The 19,040-nt window shown below is 38.0% G+C and overlaps 2 protein-coding genes across 3 annotated transcripts in view; one reads left to right on the top strand and one right to left on the bottom strand.

Annotated features, from left to right (window-relative positions):
- Nucleotides 1–15,631, bottom strand: part of arl15a (ADP-ribosylation factor-like 15a) — a 227,792-nt gene extending 212,161 nt beyond the window's left edge. For both annotated transcript variants that reach the window (XM_056250580.1, XM_056250581.1), the window contains exon 1: nucleotides 15,346–15,631. In XM_056250580.1, coding sequence (XP_056106555.1) covers nucleotides 15,346–15,399 — 54 coding nt within the window. In that variant the 5' untranslated portion in view covers nucleotides 15,400–15,631. The remainder of the gene's footprint in view (nucleotides 1–15,345) is intronic.
- A 2,300-nt stretch (nucleotides 15,632–17,931) lies between these two features.
- hspb3 (heat shock protein, alpha-crystallin-related, b3) lies at nucleotides 17,932–18,765 on the top strand. Its single transcript, XM_056250582.1, has one exon. It carries the CDS (start codon nucleotides 18,036–18,038, stop codon nucleotides 18,516–18,518), a length of 483 nt encoding a protein of 160 aa, XP_056106557.1. The 5' UTR covers nucleotides 17,932–18,035; the 3' UTR covers nucleotides 18,519–18,765.
- Nucleotides 18,766–19,040: the final 275 nt, after the last annotated feature.

Genomic DNA, 19,040 nt, shown 5'->3' with positions numbered 1-19,040 from the left:
CGTGCATGTGTGGATCAGGTGACGCGCGTGCATTCATTGACTCGATTCATTGAGTCGATCCTATTTGATTCATTTGGATTTTGAGACTTTCATTTCGCGGGTTTCGCCTTGCACGATCCACACACAGCTGTCTGAGAAAAGCTGCTACCACTAGATGGCAGTATTCTGCTAAAACAGACAACGGCAGCATAATCAAGCGTTCTTCCGCATTTAAGACGCTTAATGAGAGTGATATTGAAGCACCAAATTTAGTACACAATAATATAGGCCTACCCTATTAATAAAGCATACTTTAGGCAAACATTACGTCAGATTATGAACAACACCCATAGAAAACCATTATAAAACGCTTAACGTGCAATCGCGCGTTGCATGTTCAGTAAGGTGTATTGGCTACTGAGTTTAAATATCACCGTCTTACTGCATTGACGTTAAGCTTTTTCTTTATAATATGCTCTATGGGAGGAAAACTATATAGCCTACAGACAAGAGACTACATGAACGCAACGCACGGCGTTTCAAGTTAATACAATTTTCCTTCCTGTTAAAAAAAAGGTGAAATTTCGCAGTTGCGTTCATATTATATGCTTAAAATAGAAATAGCCCATTCGTTTTGTTTTGCTTAATCGGCGGCGCTGGGTTAGTGCTGGTGTAATGCATTGGTAAAAAAAAAGCTTTTTTTCTGACACCGCATGAAACGCGTAGATCAGCGGCCCATTGGTTGTTTTCTTGATTGACACTGGGCTGGCCCAATCACATCTTTAATGTGAAGTACAGACAAATACTCTTTCTATTAGTATAGAAATTAGTACAAAACTTATGAAAGTTTCCTTTATTTTTCAGTGCATTGTTTTACAATGAGTATTATCATGGGATTAATATTATAACTATTATTATGTAATGTAGACAGACACTAACTAAAAGAGGTTTGAATTTTTCTTTGTTTAATTTGAACACTGAATATGGGTTGGAGCTTTTAATTTTGAACTCTCAAAGTGCACCAGATTGATGAATTTAACATTAAAAATGCACAAAATTTTCTTACGGGGGATCATGCCCCCGTACCACCCTAGCCTTGTAGCAGCCTAATGGATTAGTAATAATAGTAGTGGTGGTAGTAATTGTAATTTATCTACTACAAGTTACATGGTCAGATAATATGTATTTAAACAATGCAACTATGTAGGATGATTGAAATATCCTTGAACGTTCTTTTTTAGCATTTGTATAAACAATTTATTACAGTTCAAGTCATAATTTGCTTGTTGAAGTTTTGGAGTGACTATAAGAGCATTTTTGTTTAGTTAAATAAATACTCATTATTTATGTATATGATTTATGTAATGAGTAAGGCGCAAAAATCAATCTCGCCTAAGGCAACCAAAGGGCTAGAGCCGGCCCTGGACTGGACGTTTATATTTTTTTGACTGTGAGTGGAGTTTGCAGATGGTCCCTTTATAAAATGAGGCGAATATCAAACCTAAAACTTACTTCACTGCACTCTCGGACCGGTTGCTCTCCCATTCACATGCAAAGTTAAACGCAACTGCAGAATTTTTATTTCATGTTAAGCTTTTTCTTTTTAACAGGCTCGGGAAGGAAATGTTATTAACTTGAAACGCCGTACATTGCGTTCATGTAGTCTCTTGTCTGTAGGCTATATAGTTTTCCTCCCATAGAGCATATTATAAAGAAAAAGCTTAACGTCAATGCAGTAAGACGGTGATATTTAAACTCAGTAGCCAATACACCTTACTGAACATGCAACGCGCGATTGCACGTTAAGCGTTTTATAATGGTTTTCTATGGGTGTTGTTCATAATCTGACGTAATGTTTGCCTAAAGTATGCTTTATTAATAGGGTAGGCCTATATTATTGTGTACTAAATTTGGTGCTTCAATATCACTCTCATTAAGCGTCTTAAATGCGGAAGAACGCTTGATTATGCTGCCGTTGTCTGTTTTAGCAGAATACTGCCATCTAGTGGTAGCAGCTTTTCTCAGACAGCTGTGTGTGGATCGTGCAAGGCGAAACCCGCGAAATGAAAGTCTCAAAATCCAAATGAATCAAATAGGATCGACTCAGAAACGAGTCAATGAATGCACGCGCGTCACCTGATCCACACATGCACGTCTTCTGTGTTGCATGTGCAAATTATGATACACTAATACAAAGGAAAACATTTGTATTTACAAAAATGTCTCTATTTGTACAAATTGCTTCACATTCATTCAATTTTGAATTTTGCACACGCAAGTTGAAAGGCATGGATAAAACATTTCTGCAACATGTATCAAGTTCATTGATAAGTGTGCTTGCACGTGTTAATCATTTTGATACTATAATCATCCCATAACACTCGGTCTCTCTTGCACGCACTGTCACTCGGTCTCTCTCGCGCGCAGACAATCGGTATCTCTCGCGCACGGTCACTCGCACAAAGACACACTCGGTCTCTCTCGTGCACTGTCGCTCGCGCGCAGACGGTCTCTCTCGCGCACTGGGGCTCATGATCAGACAGTGGTTTACGGAGCGCTAGATTGGCTTTAAAAAAAAAAAAAACCTTGATACGGAGCGTCACGCGAATTTGATCGTGGGAAGCCAAAATCGTGATCGTGATTAAAATTCGATTAATCGTGCAGCCCTACTTCGGGTATATGCCCATGAAAAGATCAGATCAGAATCAGAAAAGAATCAGAACACCGCATCAGCACGTGAATGAAATGTTTAACCGGCAAGGCTTTAAAGCAGGGGCGTAGCCAGTATTGGGCCAGGGCGCCACTGGCCCGCCCACATTACTCACTGGCCCGCCCAGGCAAGTTTGATAAAAATAAATTTTTAGTTTATTTTTATTATTCAAATGTATTTATGAAAATATATTAATATATACCTGAATTATTGTTGACTGCTGTGTGTGTTTAATTTGTTTTCCGAATAAAATTTAACTGGTGAAGCAAGTTGTAGAAAGCCTCTCTCCGGAACGTTATTGGTTGCTATTGTTGCTGGGGGTTCCGACAGGAAAACTCTCAGTGGCGTCGGCGCCACAATAATGGCTAAACAACTTTCTTTAATGTGCTATTTGAAAAAAAGCAAGAGTTGAGGAAGAAGACACGCCACTGCCTTCATCTTCCGAGTCCACCCAGCCCAGTTCTTCCGACTCATTACCCCAGGAGAAGGCTAGTCAGGTGCTGGCGCCGGCCGCTTCTTGCTCCCTCTCTCCCCGTCAGCCTGACGCGGGTTTATCCGCCGATCTAACTGTGATATTATTATTTTAGCTTACTTTATTTTCGGGTGCACTGTATTTGCACTGCTGAATAGCCTGAATAAAATAGACAGGTTATAGTCTATACTGGTTTGTCCAGCCTTTATTGAGCTCTATTGGTTGAACATGATGATTTGCCGAATATAAAGGTGTAACTGTTATTTTCAGTTTGTCTATTAATGTTAATTATTATTGAAGTCATTTTTTTCTAGGAAAAACTATAGGCCCAGTCACATTTTCACTGGCCCACTCAAAATACAATTTCTGCCTACGCCACTGCTTTAAAGCACATGCAAATAATGAACTTTTGTGAATTGCAGTATCCAGTGAGTGTAACTCTACCTCTGCGTTAACATGTGATGTGAATGTACGTCGCATTGTACAGTATGTTGGGACGGAGGCGCCAGAACTGCAACTGATAGAATGCACTGTAGCACGATCAAAAATCGTGATATCGCACACCCCTACTTGAACTATACTTATTTTTCGTAAGGGTTACCATCCTGAAATACTGCCTAATAATCACTACTGTGTGTTTTTGAACAATCTGAGCCAAACATTTCCTAAAAACATTCTTCAGCGAACCTAATGAATGCAAACTTTGTTACTGTCAGTCAAACTATTAGCACAAAGACCACCTGAATTAGAACAAACAGGCAGTTAACAGACATCTCATTGGTATTCTGTACAGGAAAACTGTGCTCCTAATAACAATGAACAAAGGTTTACCATCTCATGAACACCAGAAAAATACAAAAGCAGTAGAGTTCTATCATTAACAGTTTTGTATAAATAAGTACATGTCAGACTGACATTAGAACTGAGTAAACACACATGCAGTCGCATGCAAACGCACGTATAGTATACGGAAAACTGAGAATGAGGGAGGGTGGGGCATTTAGAGCGAGAGACCCCTTGATTCTCACCCCTTGTATCATGAGTTCTATCTTCTCCCGTCTGGTAGCAGGTACAGAACTCCGCTCAGTAAAACGAATCGGTTTAAAAATTAATTTGTTCCATCAGCTGTAAAGTTTTTAAATTCTAGGTAAATGTGTTTATTGGGTTGGGTATCTTTTTTCCCATATTTTCGTGTATGTGTGTGTGACATTGTTTTATGTGTAGCCTATGCTTGTTTGCTGCAAACCAAATTGCCTTCGGGAAATGAATAAAGATGAACTGAACTGAACTGAGACCTGACAACCGTTAGCCACGTGCCACAATTTTAGACCACAACTAAAATAGAAGGCATGTGATTTTCCCCTCCATTGCCATCTCAATGAAGGTCCTACAGAAAACTAATGAGACGCAATAAGACCTTCACCCGCACAGCCTGTGCACCATTCACACTGGGCCACACACCTTTTGCCTTCAATTTCTTATTGTGCTGACTCTGCTGAAAATTAAAGATTTACAATATATAACACATCTAAACACATATTAAAACAAACTAACTAATAGGATATTGGCTAAAATCTACAATATACACTACCTTTCAAAAGGTAGTTCTCAAAAAAATGTTTTAGAATAAATGTCGTTCTTTTGAACTTTTCATTTTTCAAAGAATCCTAAAAAAAAAGTTAGGCAGAACATATGTGATCAAAATTGGTATAAGAATTTTTTAGATAGTAATAATATTTTACAATATTAGTGTTTTACTATATTTTTGATCCAATAAATGCAGCCTTGGTGGACATAAAAGACTTATTTCAAAAACATGAAAACATTTTACTGAACATGAAAACATTTTACTGAACACAACCGGGTTCAGATTACACGATATCAGCCCAATTTTGGCACAATCCACTTGACGTAGGGTGATGTGGTGATTTGTAAATGACAATGGGCATCGGGACACAAGAATCAATCATTTAATCTTGTATAGCGGTGTTATAGTGGATGACAGCCAACACCGTGTCCGCAACGCTTCACAAGGTCCCGACAGAAAGAATAGCATGTTTAAAGGGCCCTTATTATGCTATTTTAAAGTTTCCTAATGTTGCTGTGGAGTCTCCTACAACATGTTTACATGCATCAAAGGTAGGGCTGGGCGCTATACCGGTATCAACGTGACTACCGGTATTATGTTGTACCATGATATGAATTTTGCAATACCGAGAATACCGTTAGATATTCATATATTCGAATTTTTCAGTTATATTGTTTTGTTCAATTTGATACAACTTTTAACACTAGGCCTACTAATAAAGATACAAAATCGAGGCTGAACTGAACGTTTAACCTTTTCCTCTGTGTCCAACTCGCGTGATGCACAGGCACTCCTATTTGTTGTCTCTCCCGAAAGTCGCTCTTCATTTGCATAAAGTTAAACAGATCTCAACTTTGTCGCGTCGCCAGCACGCCCCATCCGGTCGCCAACGGTCACTGTCACGCGTGTCGCACAGAAATCGTCCGCTCCCCATTGAAATGAATGAATGGTATAGTGTCGCTTTGTCGCTTGTAGTGTGAATGGGGCTTAAGGCGCCGGACTGGACAAAAGCGAAGCGAACTCCGCGAGCGACAGCGAGAGACCGCGTGTGTCCGAGCATTAGTAAATTGATACATAGTAATATTTAATTATTATATAAGAGGTATGGAAGTTCGATAAATGGAAAACAATATAAATAAAAACAACTATTCAATTCTCACCACTGAATTAGCAGTATGTAGCCTACTTCTCTCTTTTGGTCAGTATACAAAAACTTCTTGGTTAACATAATGTTGTTTTCATTTAGGCCTAACTGTCAAACCTCTCTGAAATCACACTATTTCATATTTATTGATTACAACGTATTCAATAAACCAAACTCTAGTGTTACTCATCTTACGAATTATTAACGAAGGAATTACTTTGACCCCCGCAAAATAAAAAGTGGAAAGAGATAGCAAGTGAATTCAGGCCTACCTCATGTTGCACATTTGCACTAGTAATGGGCGATATAAACGATATGCAATATAAACGATACAAAATTGGTCTACGATATGGATTTTAATTATATTGCACTATCGCGATAATGCATGTTGACGCAATCTACCCGCAAAATTTAGAGCCACAAGCTGCAAACGGCTGCAACGCATCATCGTATTCGACATCTTGAGTAAACATGGCTGAAAGCGAAACAGAGGAGCTGGTAAAAAAAACCGGTGCAACATCCATTGGTTCGGATTTAAGCCATCCGACGAGCAGCAGCAAACTATACTCTGTATGGGCAACAGTTCTGGCTAACGCCTGTTTCACACATACTCTGCAGTGCATATGTAGGCTATTATTTTTTTCCGTACCCATGTTAACAGGCCTGCGGTGCGGCAATGCGTTCCAGGAGCGGTGTGTATACAGCAGTGCAGCGATCGTTTCCACACAGTCTATTTTTGCTGTGCTGCACGTGCTGAATTAAAGTGATGACAGCGCATGGTTCATGGTCAAAATGAACACGGATTGATATGAAAATATAGTAATCTTTTTTACTAATATAGTAATAAAAAAAAATTTATACTATTTTTCAATCATTTTCTTTTTAACTTTAAGCTCGGGGTAATTAAAGCAAGGAAACTACACAGTAACATTAGCTCAACAACGCGACATAACGGATGCACTTGTCTCTTCGTGAAACAAGTTCTTTGTGATTGCAATATTTCTTGTAAAAAAAGATTTAAATGCAAAAGAAAAGGTATGAGAGAGCTGTTTATGTCAATTATGTAGGCCTATGTTTTAATTTAAAATGTTTGCGATGTTAACATAAATGTATAAATGTTTTGCCACTTGCTTAAGCAACTTAATATATAAATCTATATAGAAGTAATACGTTTTTAAGTGTATTAAGTTTAAACATGAATAGCCTAAGTCTTGTGAAAGAGTGCTATTACTAGCCTACTGTCTGTGTACAAATAGAATCACAATGCTGAAACTCTTTTATATTATTTTATAAAAGACACTAATAATAAAAATAGTGATTTGAAATAAAAAATAGAGGATTAATGTTGTTTGTCGTAAAGCCGTAGATCAGTTGCGCACTGCAAACACACCATATGTGAAAGCACAATAGCGCGTGCTGCTCCTGCGCCGCATACCACCGCACTGCACTGCACATAATGTGTGTGAAACAGGCGTACACTACAGGAAATAAACCCAATACTTTAAGCTTTTTCTTTGTTAAAGTCTCTGCAGCTAGTGTACTTGAAATTTATTCATCTGCAACATTATGTTCTATAATTACAGTTTTGCATAATAAATGTTTTTAAAACAAATACATTTAGCAGTTTGGCTTTCCTTATGGTCTGTCTAACCTGTTCTGAAATGGTTCTATTATAATTTATATATCGTGATATACTATATCGTTATCGCAAGAGGCTGCAATGTATATCGCAATATGGATTTTAGGCCATATCGCCCATCCCTAATTTGCACTTTTTGAGAAAAACAGTGGCACAATAAAAAAAACATTTGCAGGTCTATGTCCAATTAAAGGGTTAGTTCACCAAAAAATGAAAATTATGTCATTGATGACTCACCCTCATGTCGTTCCAAGCCCAAGGTATTTAAAATATCCAGATATGGTTTTACAGGTCCATTTTCAACTCTAGAAATTGGCCCTAGAATGAAATGGTCTGTTTTTACCTTATTTGGAAGGGTCATGAATAGTAATGAGGAGTTCTGCTCTGATTGGCTGTTTCACTGCGGCCTCATTGTGTTCAAAGACAGCTGTGTTCCCTTACACAAGATGATAGGATCATCTGTTTGGCAGCCTACATCATTAGTACGCAAGGGCTGTGGTGCACTCTGTTATACAAGCCTGCAAAATAATCATACGTCAGTTTTCAAAAATTAAAACATTTTAACAAATGGACTAACGTTAGATGCCTTGTCAAATAAATATAGCTTCAACGTGGTGGAGAATGTGACGTTAGCTAGAAGGATCGAGTGAGCTAACATTATCTGTGAGCAACTGAACTAACGTAGTTAGCCCCTGACGTGTTGTTGATGAAATAGACGAAAGTAAAATTATTTGACAAAAGGGAATTTACATATGTATCTACAGTATTATTTTGTAGATTTATATGACAACACAGGCAAGAAATATTAACCTCAGCGTAAATACTTTGTCATACTATTTTTAGTTATGTATGCTCGTTACTTGGAGTTTGCTATTTGTTATTACACCACAGCCCTTGCGCGTTATGTGGAGATACTGTACTAGTCTAGGATCTTGCGCTGGATCTAGATAACACAAGTGTAAATTATCGTTAATAAAATCACTACTTATCGCTTGCGGGAATATAGTTGGAATTCCCCCCTTCTTCAGTATGAGACGCTGAGAGACGCCTGCTTGATATTGTCTCAGGTTAGAAAATAAGTCCGTGGTGAAATGGGCAGAGCAAACTAACAGCTTTGAATTAAACTGTTGCGGTATCCGATTATATATAAACCTCAACCACGCCTGTTGACATTTCTTTTCTGTGGGAAGGGTATGTTAAGTCCTAACATCCCCTGCACAGCCTGGAACATAACATTTGTCTCCATGATCTGCCATTTTCCCTATGATCCTCGCTCGTCTCTTCACCTGCAGAACTTCCGATGATTCGGCTGCGCAGTTCTGCCTGGCATTGAACATGGGCTGGCATATGCAAATTTTTGGAGGCGTACATATTAATGATCCCGACTGTTGCGTCACAGTCGGTGTTATGTGGAGATTCGCCTATTTTTCAGGGGTGTTTTTCAAAAACTAGATTTAAATAAGAAGTAGAAAACAATGGTGTTTGAGACTCACTGTATGTCATGTCCATGTACTGAACTCTTGTTATTTAACTATGCCAAGATAAATTCAATTTCAAATTCTAGGGCACCTTTAAGATATTTTAGATTTAGTCCGAGAGCTTTCTGTCCCTCCATTGAAAATCTATGTACGGTATTCTGTCCTTGTCCAGAAAGGTAATAAAAACATCATCAAAGTAGTCCATGTGACATCAGCGAGTCCGATGATGAAACACTGGAAGAGCTCGTTATTCAACCCGAACCTCCATCAAAAGGACAACTTGAGCAGGACGTTTCTCAGTGATACACTACTCAATTTGAGATACATTATAAGATGTTGAAACTGTAATTCCTCACCATCAGCATTAACAAGTGCATGTCCATCAACAAACCAATTTATTTACCGAGTATTTTAATATCGTAGATTAATTTTAACCACTGATTCTTCACATGCTCGTCCTTGGGCAGTGAAAAAATACTGCCTTTACCTTCACATTGTAGAGCACAGCATCTTCTCGACATGATGCTGTCCAGTATCCACAGGAATCAGCTGCCAGTTTGAGGTTCAAGTTTTCCGTGGTGTCTGCGCTGCAATAAGTGGGCGGCCAATATGCTAATGTTTCGTCTTGACGTCACAACGAAACGGCTTATGACTCGTTTGAAAAACGATTAATTTAATTGATTCAGAGTCGACTCTTACTTTTGAAAGACAATAACTTAATATATGGTGCACTTTTAGATTTAAAACTTTGCAGGATGTTTTCATTCACTTAGAGATATGTTACACACTACATGAAAGTGTATTCAAAAATCTATAATAGGGGCCCTTTAAAAAAAAAAAAAACGGTCCTCCACTAGGGTTCTGTCACAAATCTGAAGTTGACCAATAGGAGAACAGAGGCTCTTCCATACACAGCTTTCAAACATGGCGAAACGAGAGAGGCAATTATATTGGTGCTGCTAGGTGGAATTATATTTGTGGAACTATGGCAACAATAATCCTACCTATATGATGTTTCCTCTAGTGTTGTCACAATACTAGAATTTCTAACTTCGATACAATACCTTGAAAAATATCGATATTCGATACCATTTTCGATACCGCAGAGAAAAAAACTGCCACAATATTAAGGGGGTATTTTTTTTTATTTAAAGCTAAATATAACAAGTCTAGAATATGACAATGAGGTATATTTTACATGAACAAAAATGTCCTGAGTTCTATTTGTTAATATTTTTTAATTGGACCAGAGCTAACATGATGTATTTTTATTACCTACTGTTATCAAAGATTAAAATATACTGTAACAAAAAAGCACTTAACAGTATCAAATTGAAGGATAGAGTGTTTCAGTAATGTATAATAATAAGATTAAACATTCAATTTTAAGTTAAAGGCATTGTATTATTGAATTCAGAGATGCTATTGTCTAGCTGTTTAGTTTAAAGTCCCCATGAACCGGAAGTTGCAAACGACTTTTCTCCAGTGTTGTGACGTATTTCCGAGAGAAACGGAATACTAAATGAGGCAAAATGGTAGGCGTGGCTTTTTCCCAACTAGCACCTGATTGGATCTAGAAAAGTAGGTGTTTTCATTCAGCCTGTCTACTGTCAGTTGGAGGGGCGTGATTACGGATGTTAAGAAGACGCCCAAACCGTGAAACCTACGTCATCAGGCAAGGTCCTCCAACGCAGAGGGGAGGGGAAATTTCAGATTTTGATTAAAGATTACGAAGCCAAAAAAAATTTTTGTGTGGATTGACTTGCATGGATGAATTGTTCACCACAAAACGATCAATTTAGGCAAACAAAGTATGGTCAATTTTGAATTCATGGGGACTTTTTAATTAGTATCTGTGTAATCAAATTGATGATAATCGCTAATGAAGGCAAATTGCAGAATTAAATAATAATTTTTGAATAAAGTTAAATAGGCACAAGTTAATTTACATTTGACCACAGTTACAATATTTACTTGTCTAAGATTCCTCGGTCAGATTATGTTAACTTTAAGAATTACGGTGAAAAAACGAGACAACACAGACTCATATCAACAAAAATACTAGGCCATCTAGGTTAATGTTTCAGAAAAGTTAAAATGAGAAGAGTTACAGTGTTTCCTTTAGAATTTTTTTAGCAGGGGGGGGGGCAGGTCTGTGACCGTCTGTCCAAACAACAATCACCCCTGATGCTGAGCATATGCTTGCTAACCCTGGAGCCTGTTCCTTAAGTCTGTTTTCACCTATACAATAATTGTAAAAAATGAGTGATGTGAGGGATTATTGATAGTCAAACAATCTTTTGGGTGCCCGCAGCCCGCTATTCTCCGACATGCCCGCTCGCGGTGTGTAGCGCGTGTCCACGCTATTCTCCGACATGCCCGCTCGCGGTGATCTTTATCAATCAACCAAAGCCGGTCGCGGGGGCGCCGCACTCGCCATCTTTCCATTCACTTCACTTTTGCTATTTAACCAGAGCGAATGAGACGAGTGCGTCACGTGTGGTGTTTGTCAACGCACCTTTGGAGAGAAGAGAAAGTGACCGCTCTTTAGATTGGAAATTAGTATTGGTACCCACCGTTCATATAGGGACGTCCCGCGTGACGTCACGCAATTTGGAGCAGCCATTTTGACGGAATAGAAATTGCTAGACCGCCGGTGAAAATACAGCTCGTCGCCAAATATTCCTATCATGCCCGAGCGATGCTGTGCAGCTGGATGCGATCAGATACGTGGTCATACAAAAGGAATACCTTTATACCGTATCCCAAAAGAAACAAAACGGAGAAACAAGTGGTTGGAGGCAATAAACAGTCAAAACGCATACCGGTACATGCATTCCTAGATCAGTTAATTCGTTAGGCGTATAATTATCACATTCAATTCTTTCGGTTTCAAATACCAAAAGCTGATCTTGTATTTTATTTGACACTTCTTATAAATCGTTAGAAACACAGGTTGAGACAATAGTCTCAATGACAGTTTATCATAGGCCTACTACAGTGACTGTCACTGTAGTATGATAAACTGTCATTGAGAGTGTTTGGTAGCCTATAAAAAAAGTGTATAAGCTATTATTTCGTTTTTCTTGGATCAAACTAGATTAAACAAATTCATTAAAGATACACTTAAACAAATTCATTTAAGATACACTTAATCTTGTTGGTGATTTTGTTTTGTGTTTTCCCCTGTAAACTCAGTTTAAAATGTATTACAGGTACTATAATTTGGTGATAAAAATAAATTGACCAACCTGTGCGGTGATGATTGAAAAATCCTTTTCTTTTAATTAAGCTCCGGTGTAGCGTGATGGTAAATGAATAAGGTAGCTGTGTAATGCTACAGAACTCAATGTCAGAAAGTTTTTCTACACATTTAATGCCTGTAAAAAGAACTTGTGGTGCTTCATATGGATATATGATTCCTAATTCCTTTATCTTCCTCTTGTATATTTATTTTTGTGATGCTAATAATAAGTGCGATGACATGACGTGGTGGGGGAAAAATCGATTCTGTTCAGTATCGAGATATTTTGCACCATGATTTTGCGCATGCAATTATATCAATATAGCGCAAAGTATTGCAATATAGGCTAATTATACTAATAATTATATTATTAGTATAAATTAATAATATACCAATAATTATATTATTAGTATAATATACTAATAATATATTTTACCCACGGCATTGCCACTGAGTAGCTGACGGATGTATTCCGTCAAAATGGCTGATATGCGGCTAGGGGTCACGTGACTGGGAGATCCCTATATTTCAGTATCGATATTTATCGAAATATCGATATTTTTGACAACACTCGTTTCCTCGAGAAACTAAATCCAACAAAAGTTATTTTTACATTTCTAATATCGAAACAAAACAGCATATCTCAATAGCCCCTTTCACACAGCGCTTTGAACCCGGCAAATTGCCGGCAAATTGCCAGAGTGCCTTCTGTGTGAACGCAAACACGACCCGGGACTGATGCCGGGATCGATGCCGGGTTGGGGACCTAGTAACATTGCCGTGTTCAGACCCGGAACGCGCGCTGTGTGAACAAAAGCCGTAACCAATGCCGTGTCGTAATGATGACGCTGAAGTGAAGTGAAAGCAGGCTAGTGAAACGGTACGTAATGCGTTAGTTTATGATCGAATCAGAGAAAAAAATGCACAATCGTGGTTTCTCCAGAGAGAAATCGCAGCTCATAAGCAAACTATACACGTTGCTGAGACATTACATGTCACATCGATGTCACGTGTCTTTCCGGAACATACACGGGTTGTGTGTGAACGCACTCTCTGATTCCGGCAAATCACTGGCAGTGTGAATGAAGCAAAATCAAACGAACCCGGGTCAAATCCCGGGTCGCTTTATCCGTATATTTTCAGGAATCTCTGTGTGAAAGGGGCTAATGGTAACTGTTAAACTGGAAGAGTAGATAAGAAAAATACCCCGAGTCATAACAAAGAACACGTTACAATATGATTACAGCTTTGGGTTTTTTTTCCTACTGTATAAGGTTACCCTTTGACTTCTTGCATAAAATCACAGAAGTTAACTCGAGGGTTAACTATCAAAAACACCAGCCACACTACTCACTGGGGATGAACAGGCGCTATATTCACCAGTTTAATCATTTTTGATTTGCTACCAGCTAGTGTTGTCAAAAATATCGATATTTCGATAAATATCGATACTGAAATATCTGAACGGTACCAATACTAATTTCCCGAAGTATCGATACTAGCCGAGCAGTCACTTTCACTTCTCTCAAAAGGCGCGTTGACAAACACCACACGTGACGCACTCGACTCGTCTCATTCGCTCTGGTTAAATAGCAAAAGTGAAGTGAATGGAAAGATGGCGAGGGCCGCGCCCCCGCGACCGGCTTTGGTTGATTGATAAAGAACACCGCGAGCGGGCATGTCGGAGAATAGCGCGGACACGCGTAAAAAACACACCGCGAGCGGGCATGTCGGAGTCGGAGAATAGCGTGGACACGAGCTACACACCGCGAGCGGGCATGTAGGAGAATAGCGCGGACACGAGCTACACACCGCGAGCGGGCATGTCGGAGAATAGCGTGGACACGAGCTACACACCGCGAGCGGGCATGTAGGAGAATAGCGCGGACACGAGCTACACACCGCGAGCGGGCATGTCGGAGAATAGCGCGGACACGCGAGCGGGCTGCGGGCACCCAACAGATTGTTTGACTATCAATAACCCCTCACATCACTCATTTTTTTTAATTGTTGTATAGGTGAAAACAGACTTAAGGAGCAGGCTCCAGGGGTAGGCTACTATTTAGCATTATATGCTCAGCATCAGGGGTGTTTGTTGTTTGGACAGACCTGCCCCCACTGCTACAAAAATCCTCAAGGAAACACTGTAACTCTTCTCATTTGAACTTTTCTGAAACATTAACCAAGATGGCCTAGTATTGTTGTTGATAAGAGTCTGTGTTGTCTCGTTTTAATTCTTAAAGTTAACATAATCTGACTGGAATCTTAGACAAGTAAATATTGTAACTGTGGTCAAATGTAAATTAACTGGTGCCTATTTAACTTTATTCAAAAATTATTATTTAATTCTGCAATTTTCCTTCATTAGCGATTATCATCAATTTGATTACACAGATATTAATTAAACTAAACAGCTAGACAATGGCATCTCTGAATTCAATAATGACATGCCTTTAACTGAAAATTGAATGTTTAATCTTATCATTACTGACTCTCTATCCTCCAATTTGATACTGTTAAGTACTTTTTTGTTACAGTATATTTTAATCTTTGATAACAGTAGGTAATAAAAATACATCATGTTAGCTCTGGTCCAATTAAAAAATATAAACAAATAGAACTCAGGACATTTTTGTTCATGTAAAATATACCTCATTGTCATGTTCTAGACTATATATATTTAGCTTTAAATTAAAAAAATACCCCCTTAATATTGTGGCAGTTTTTTCTCCGTGGTATCGAAAATGGTATCGAATATCGATATTTTTCAAGGTATCGTATCGAAGTTAGAAATTCTAGTATCGTGACAACACTACTACCAGCTCATGAAAGCTGTCAGACACAGACTATGATTCCAGCTATTGTATCATACATGCAGATCTACATGGGAGAACTATTGCAGCGTTCAGATTGTGTATTTTGTTGAGAATGCCACCTGTAGCTTCAGGTAGCCTGTAAGATGATATAACAGAACATAATTCAACCAAAATATGTTTGGACAAACATCCAAATAACTAAAATCATAGAAAATGCACCAACATGTGCATGCATAAAATGTACGGCAAAATATGGAGACGTGTGCTTGGCTTACCGTATAAAAGCCAATCCTACACAGGGCAATTGAGAGCTGAATGTGTTCTGACATCGTCCCCAGCAACAGCGTTACCCCAGACAACAAACAAGCCAAGCCAGAGTAACTGAACGAGGCCAGGTGGAGGACGGCTTTGAAGAGGGAACACAGAAAGATACTATACGAAGACAGAGATTCAATAGTCCTTCTTCAAATAAAAGGATGGAGAAAAGAGGAATCAGTTCTGTTCATTCCCCATTCATAAATAAACAAACTAGAGGTGGGTGAATACTCAGGGAGTGTGAGAGAGAGAGAGAGAGAGAGAGAGAGAGAGAGAGAGAGAGAGAGAGAGAGAGAGAGAGAGAGAGGAGATTAGTAGAGCGCATGCAGTCTCAAGAGATTATCAGCTCAGTGACTCGTACTGCAAAATAAAACTGCTAATTGGATTAGTTACTTTTACACACCTACACACAATGAATTATAGAGAAAAATAATTATTAAAAAATGGTCAAAATGAAGTTTGATTTAAATAATCACATCTCCAACCTTGAAGAAAGCAGACAAACAGGAAAATTATGACATTGTATGTTTTGATGAGTTATGTAATAATGTAAAGATCATGTGTTAATCATCATTATTATCGTCGTTATGATCATTGTGTACTCAGTGAGAGAAAAACTCAGGATTGTGGGAAGCTGATAATATTATCAAAGCATGCCACTGGTGTGCCCAAGTAATATACTTATATTATGGTCTCAAATGGTCATCAGGTAAACAAATTCGAAATCGAACCGAATTTGTATCCACCGTTGTTGATTGAAAATAAGCTAATGCATATTCTAAAAATATAAATTCAAATAATGTATCTAGAACTCTTCATAGAAAAGATAAAATACCTATAAACCATTTATCATTTTGACTCATCCCTTTTCTTAAAAATGGGTTAAAGGCTGAAATGTGAGGTTTATTATTTTATTTATTTATTTGAACATGAAGTACATGTTAGTACCGTTTGTTTTTGTTTTTTATTATGACTTTTATTCAGCAAGGACAAAGATCAAAAGAGGCAGTAAAGACATTTACAGTCACTGTTACAAGACATTTTTATTTCAAATAAATGGTGTTCTTTTGAACTCTCTATTTAAAGAACCCTGATTTTTTTATTTTATTTTTTTATGGTTAGGCAGCACAACTTTTCAACATTAAAACTAAAAACGATTTTTTTAAAACGCCAAATTCAGTATTAGATAGATTTCTGAATGATCATGTGACACTGAAGACTGGAGTAATGATACTGAAAATTCAGCTTTGCCAAATTGACATCACAGTAATAAATTACTTTGAAAAAAAAATCTAATAAAATTCAAATAAATAAATAAGAAACCACTTATTTTAAGCTGTAGTGGTATTTAACATTATTTGTGTATTTTTGTTATAAAAACAAAAAGGAGCATAAGAGACTTCTTCAAAAAAACATCTTAACAACAACCCCAAACTTTTGAACAGCAGTGTACAACCAAGCAAGCATACAAATCCTAAACACCAAAGACATTATGTTATGGACATGTTATGGAATATTTTGTTTATTTGAATATATTGTGTTTGGTTATGTTCTAGTGAGATGTGTCCTCTCTATATCATTTATTATCTGAAAAATGTCTTCTCTCTTGTGACTATTCCACATTAAGTAACCAGGTGACGGTCACGTCATAACTAATTAATTGTTGTTTAAAAGGACTCTGAGTGTGTTTGATACCCACACCCTGATGAAGGCTCATTAGCCATTATTTGTGAACTTATTTTAATAGCCTAAGCCATGACTAAATAAAGGCTTTTTATATATTTACTAAAATTTTCAAGTGCCTTGGCTTGATACGTTTTTATGACCAAAGACATTAGTTTCGTAATCCAGGCCTATTACTGCCGTGCCCAGAATCTCTCTCTCTCTCTGTCTATATATAATATACATATATATATATATATATATATGTGTGTGTGTGTGTAGTGTGTACTCCTAATAAATATCCACAAGGTGGCAGTATTGGTTCATTATTCACATCTGTCCGTAAACTGTCATACCTCAGAAGAAAAACTAAGGTATATGCAACCCAAATGAATGTCAAGGCATAATATTTTTATGTGGCAAATAAATCTGAATATATTTATTTAAAAGGAGTTTTGTGTTTGCTACTACTTAGTGTAGCATTTATGTATCCTTTAGAATATATTTTAAAATGTATTTTATTCCTGTGATGGAAAAGCATTATTACTCAGTGACAGTCTCAGTGTCACATGATCCTTCAGAAATTATTCTATTTTGCTGATTTGGTGCTCAAGTGTTCTTATTATTATCAATGTTGAAAACAGATTACATAGAAAGTTCAAAACAGCTTACAGTATTTGAAACAAATCTTTTGTAACATTGGAAGTCTTTATTGTCACTGTATACGGTCACAAAAATGTCCCCAAACTTTTCAACAGTAGTGTGTTTAACAACACATTATGTCATGCTTGTTGAGTACAAGCTTCCTACATACTAAAGTGAACATATCAGTTCTCTTTGCCTATTCTAAAATGGTCCGCCCCATCCCATGCCCAGAAACCTAAGCAGAGGACTGTCTTTTTTTAGCTTTGGTTGGTTGGTTCTAACGGCATCGCGCTACGTCACATTCACTAGACAAAAAGCCAAGGTAACCTCTGCACCCAGTGTCATGGCAAGAGAGGGGATCACTATTTCCCACTGGATATCAAGCCCTGTGCGCTACCAGGAGCACTTCAAAACAAGGAATCTCAATGAATGCACTGAAGATCATCGACTATTTGCCCTGCCGGGACCTGAATGTCTGCCGGTTAAAATGGACACTGAGGGGAGTCAAGCAGACAGTGGGGACGAGGAATCAGGAGAGCCAGTGTTTCAAATCCTGCTGGATGTGACTCAATTTAAACCAGAAGACCTCCTCATACAAGTCTTTGAGGGATGGCTGTTAATCAGAGGTCGGCACGGGGTGAGGATGGACGAGCATGGGTTTGTGTCGAGGAGTTTCACTAGACAGTATCAGCTGCCTGACCGTCAGCTCCAGGCGGGGGACCTCAAAGCCATGCTGTGTCATGATGGAATACTAGTTGTGGAGACCAAGGACCGATGGTGGCCAGCGTATGATAAGGAAAATGAAATGACTTATCATTCATCATGACATGATCAAACATGGGCTGTGTTAGTAGTTGTTTTTGTTGTTTTATATCAGTTACATCGATTGCTGTTATATGACAGTATTGCTTTGTTCTGCGTGTCTGCAGACATTTAGCAACCTTCAGCTTGATTGCCTGCCTAAAGCTTAGTTGCTTACCAGCAAAAATGTATTTTCTAATAAATAAAACAAGCCTCTCATATAAATTTCTCAAAAAAAATCTTGTAACCTAGAGTAATTAAAATTGGCATCAACTACAATAACAGTCCCCTTACAGGAATGTGATTAAGCTTAACTGACTCAATATGCCACATGGCAACACGCTTGTCAGCATTCCACTATCATAATGCTGTCTATTTTTAAAACATTTGGTCAAAACCTGTTAAAGAGATACTCCACCCAAAAAATTGGAACTTTGGCACCATTGACTTCCATAGTATTTTTTTTTTCTACTATGGAAGTCAATGGTGCCAAACAACTGTTTGGTTCCAATCGTGCTTCAAAATATCTTCCTTTGTGTTCAGCAGA

This window comes from Rhinichthys klamathensis, unplaced genomic scaffold (genome assembly GCF_029890125.1).
Source record: "Rhinichthys klamathensis goyatoka isolate OS25496 unplaced genomic scaffold, OSU_Roscu_1.1 h1tg000071l_1, whole genome shotgun sequence".
NCBI lineage: Eukaryota > Metazoa > Chordata > Actinopteri > Cypriniformes > Leuciscidae > Rhinichthys > Rhinichthys klamathensis.
Note: the sequence above shows the minus strand (reverse complement) of the source record. Positions and strands in the feature narration are given on the sequence as shown.

What these genes read in the sequence shown, in the direction of transcription:
- hspb3 (XM_056250582.1), top strand. Translation starts at nt 18,036, where the DNA reads ATGGCAAGAGAGGGGATCACTATTTCCCACTGGATATCAAGCCCTGTG.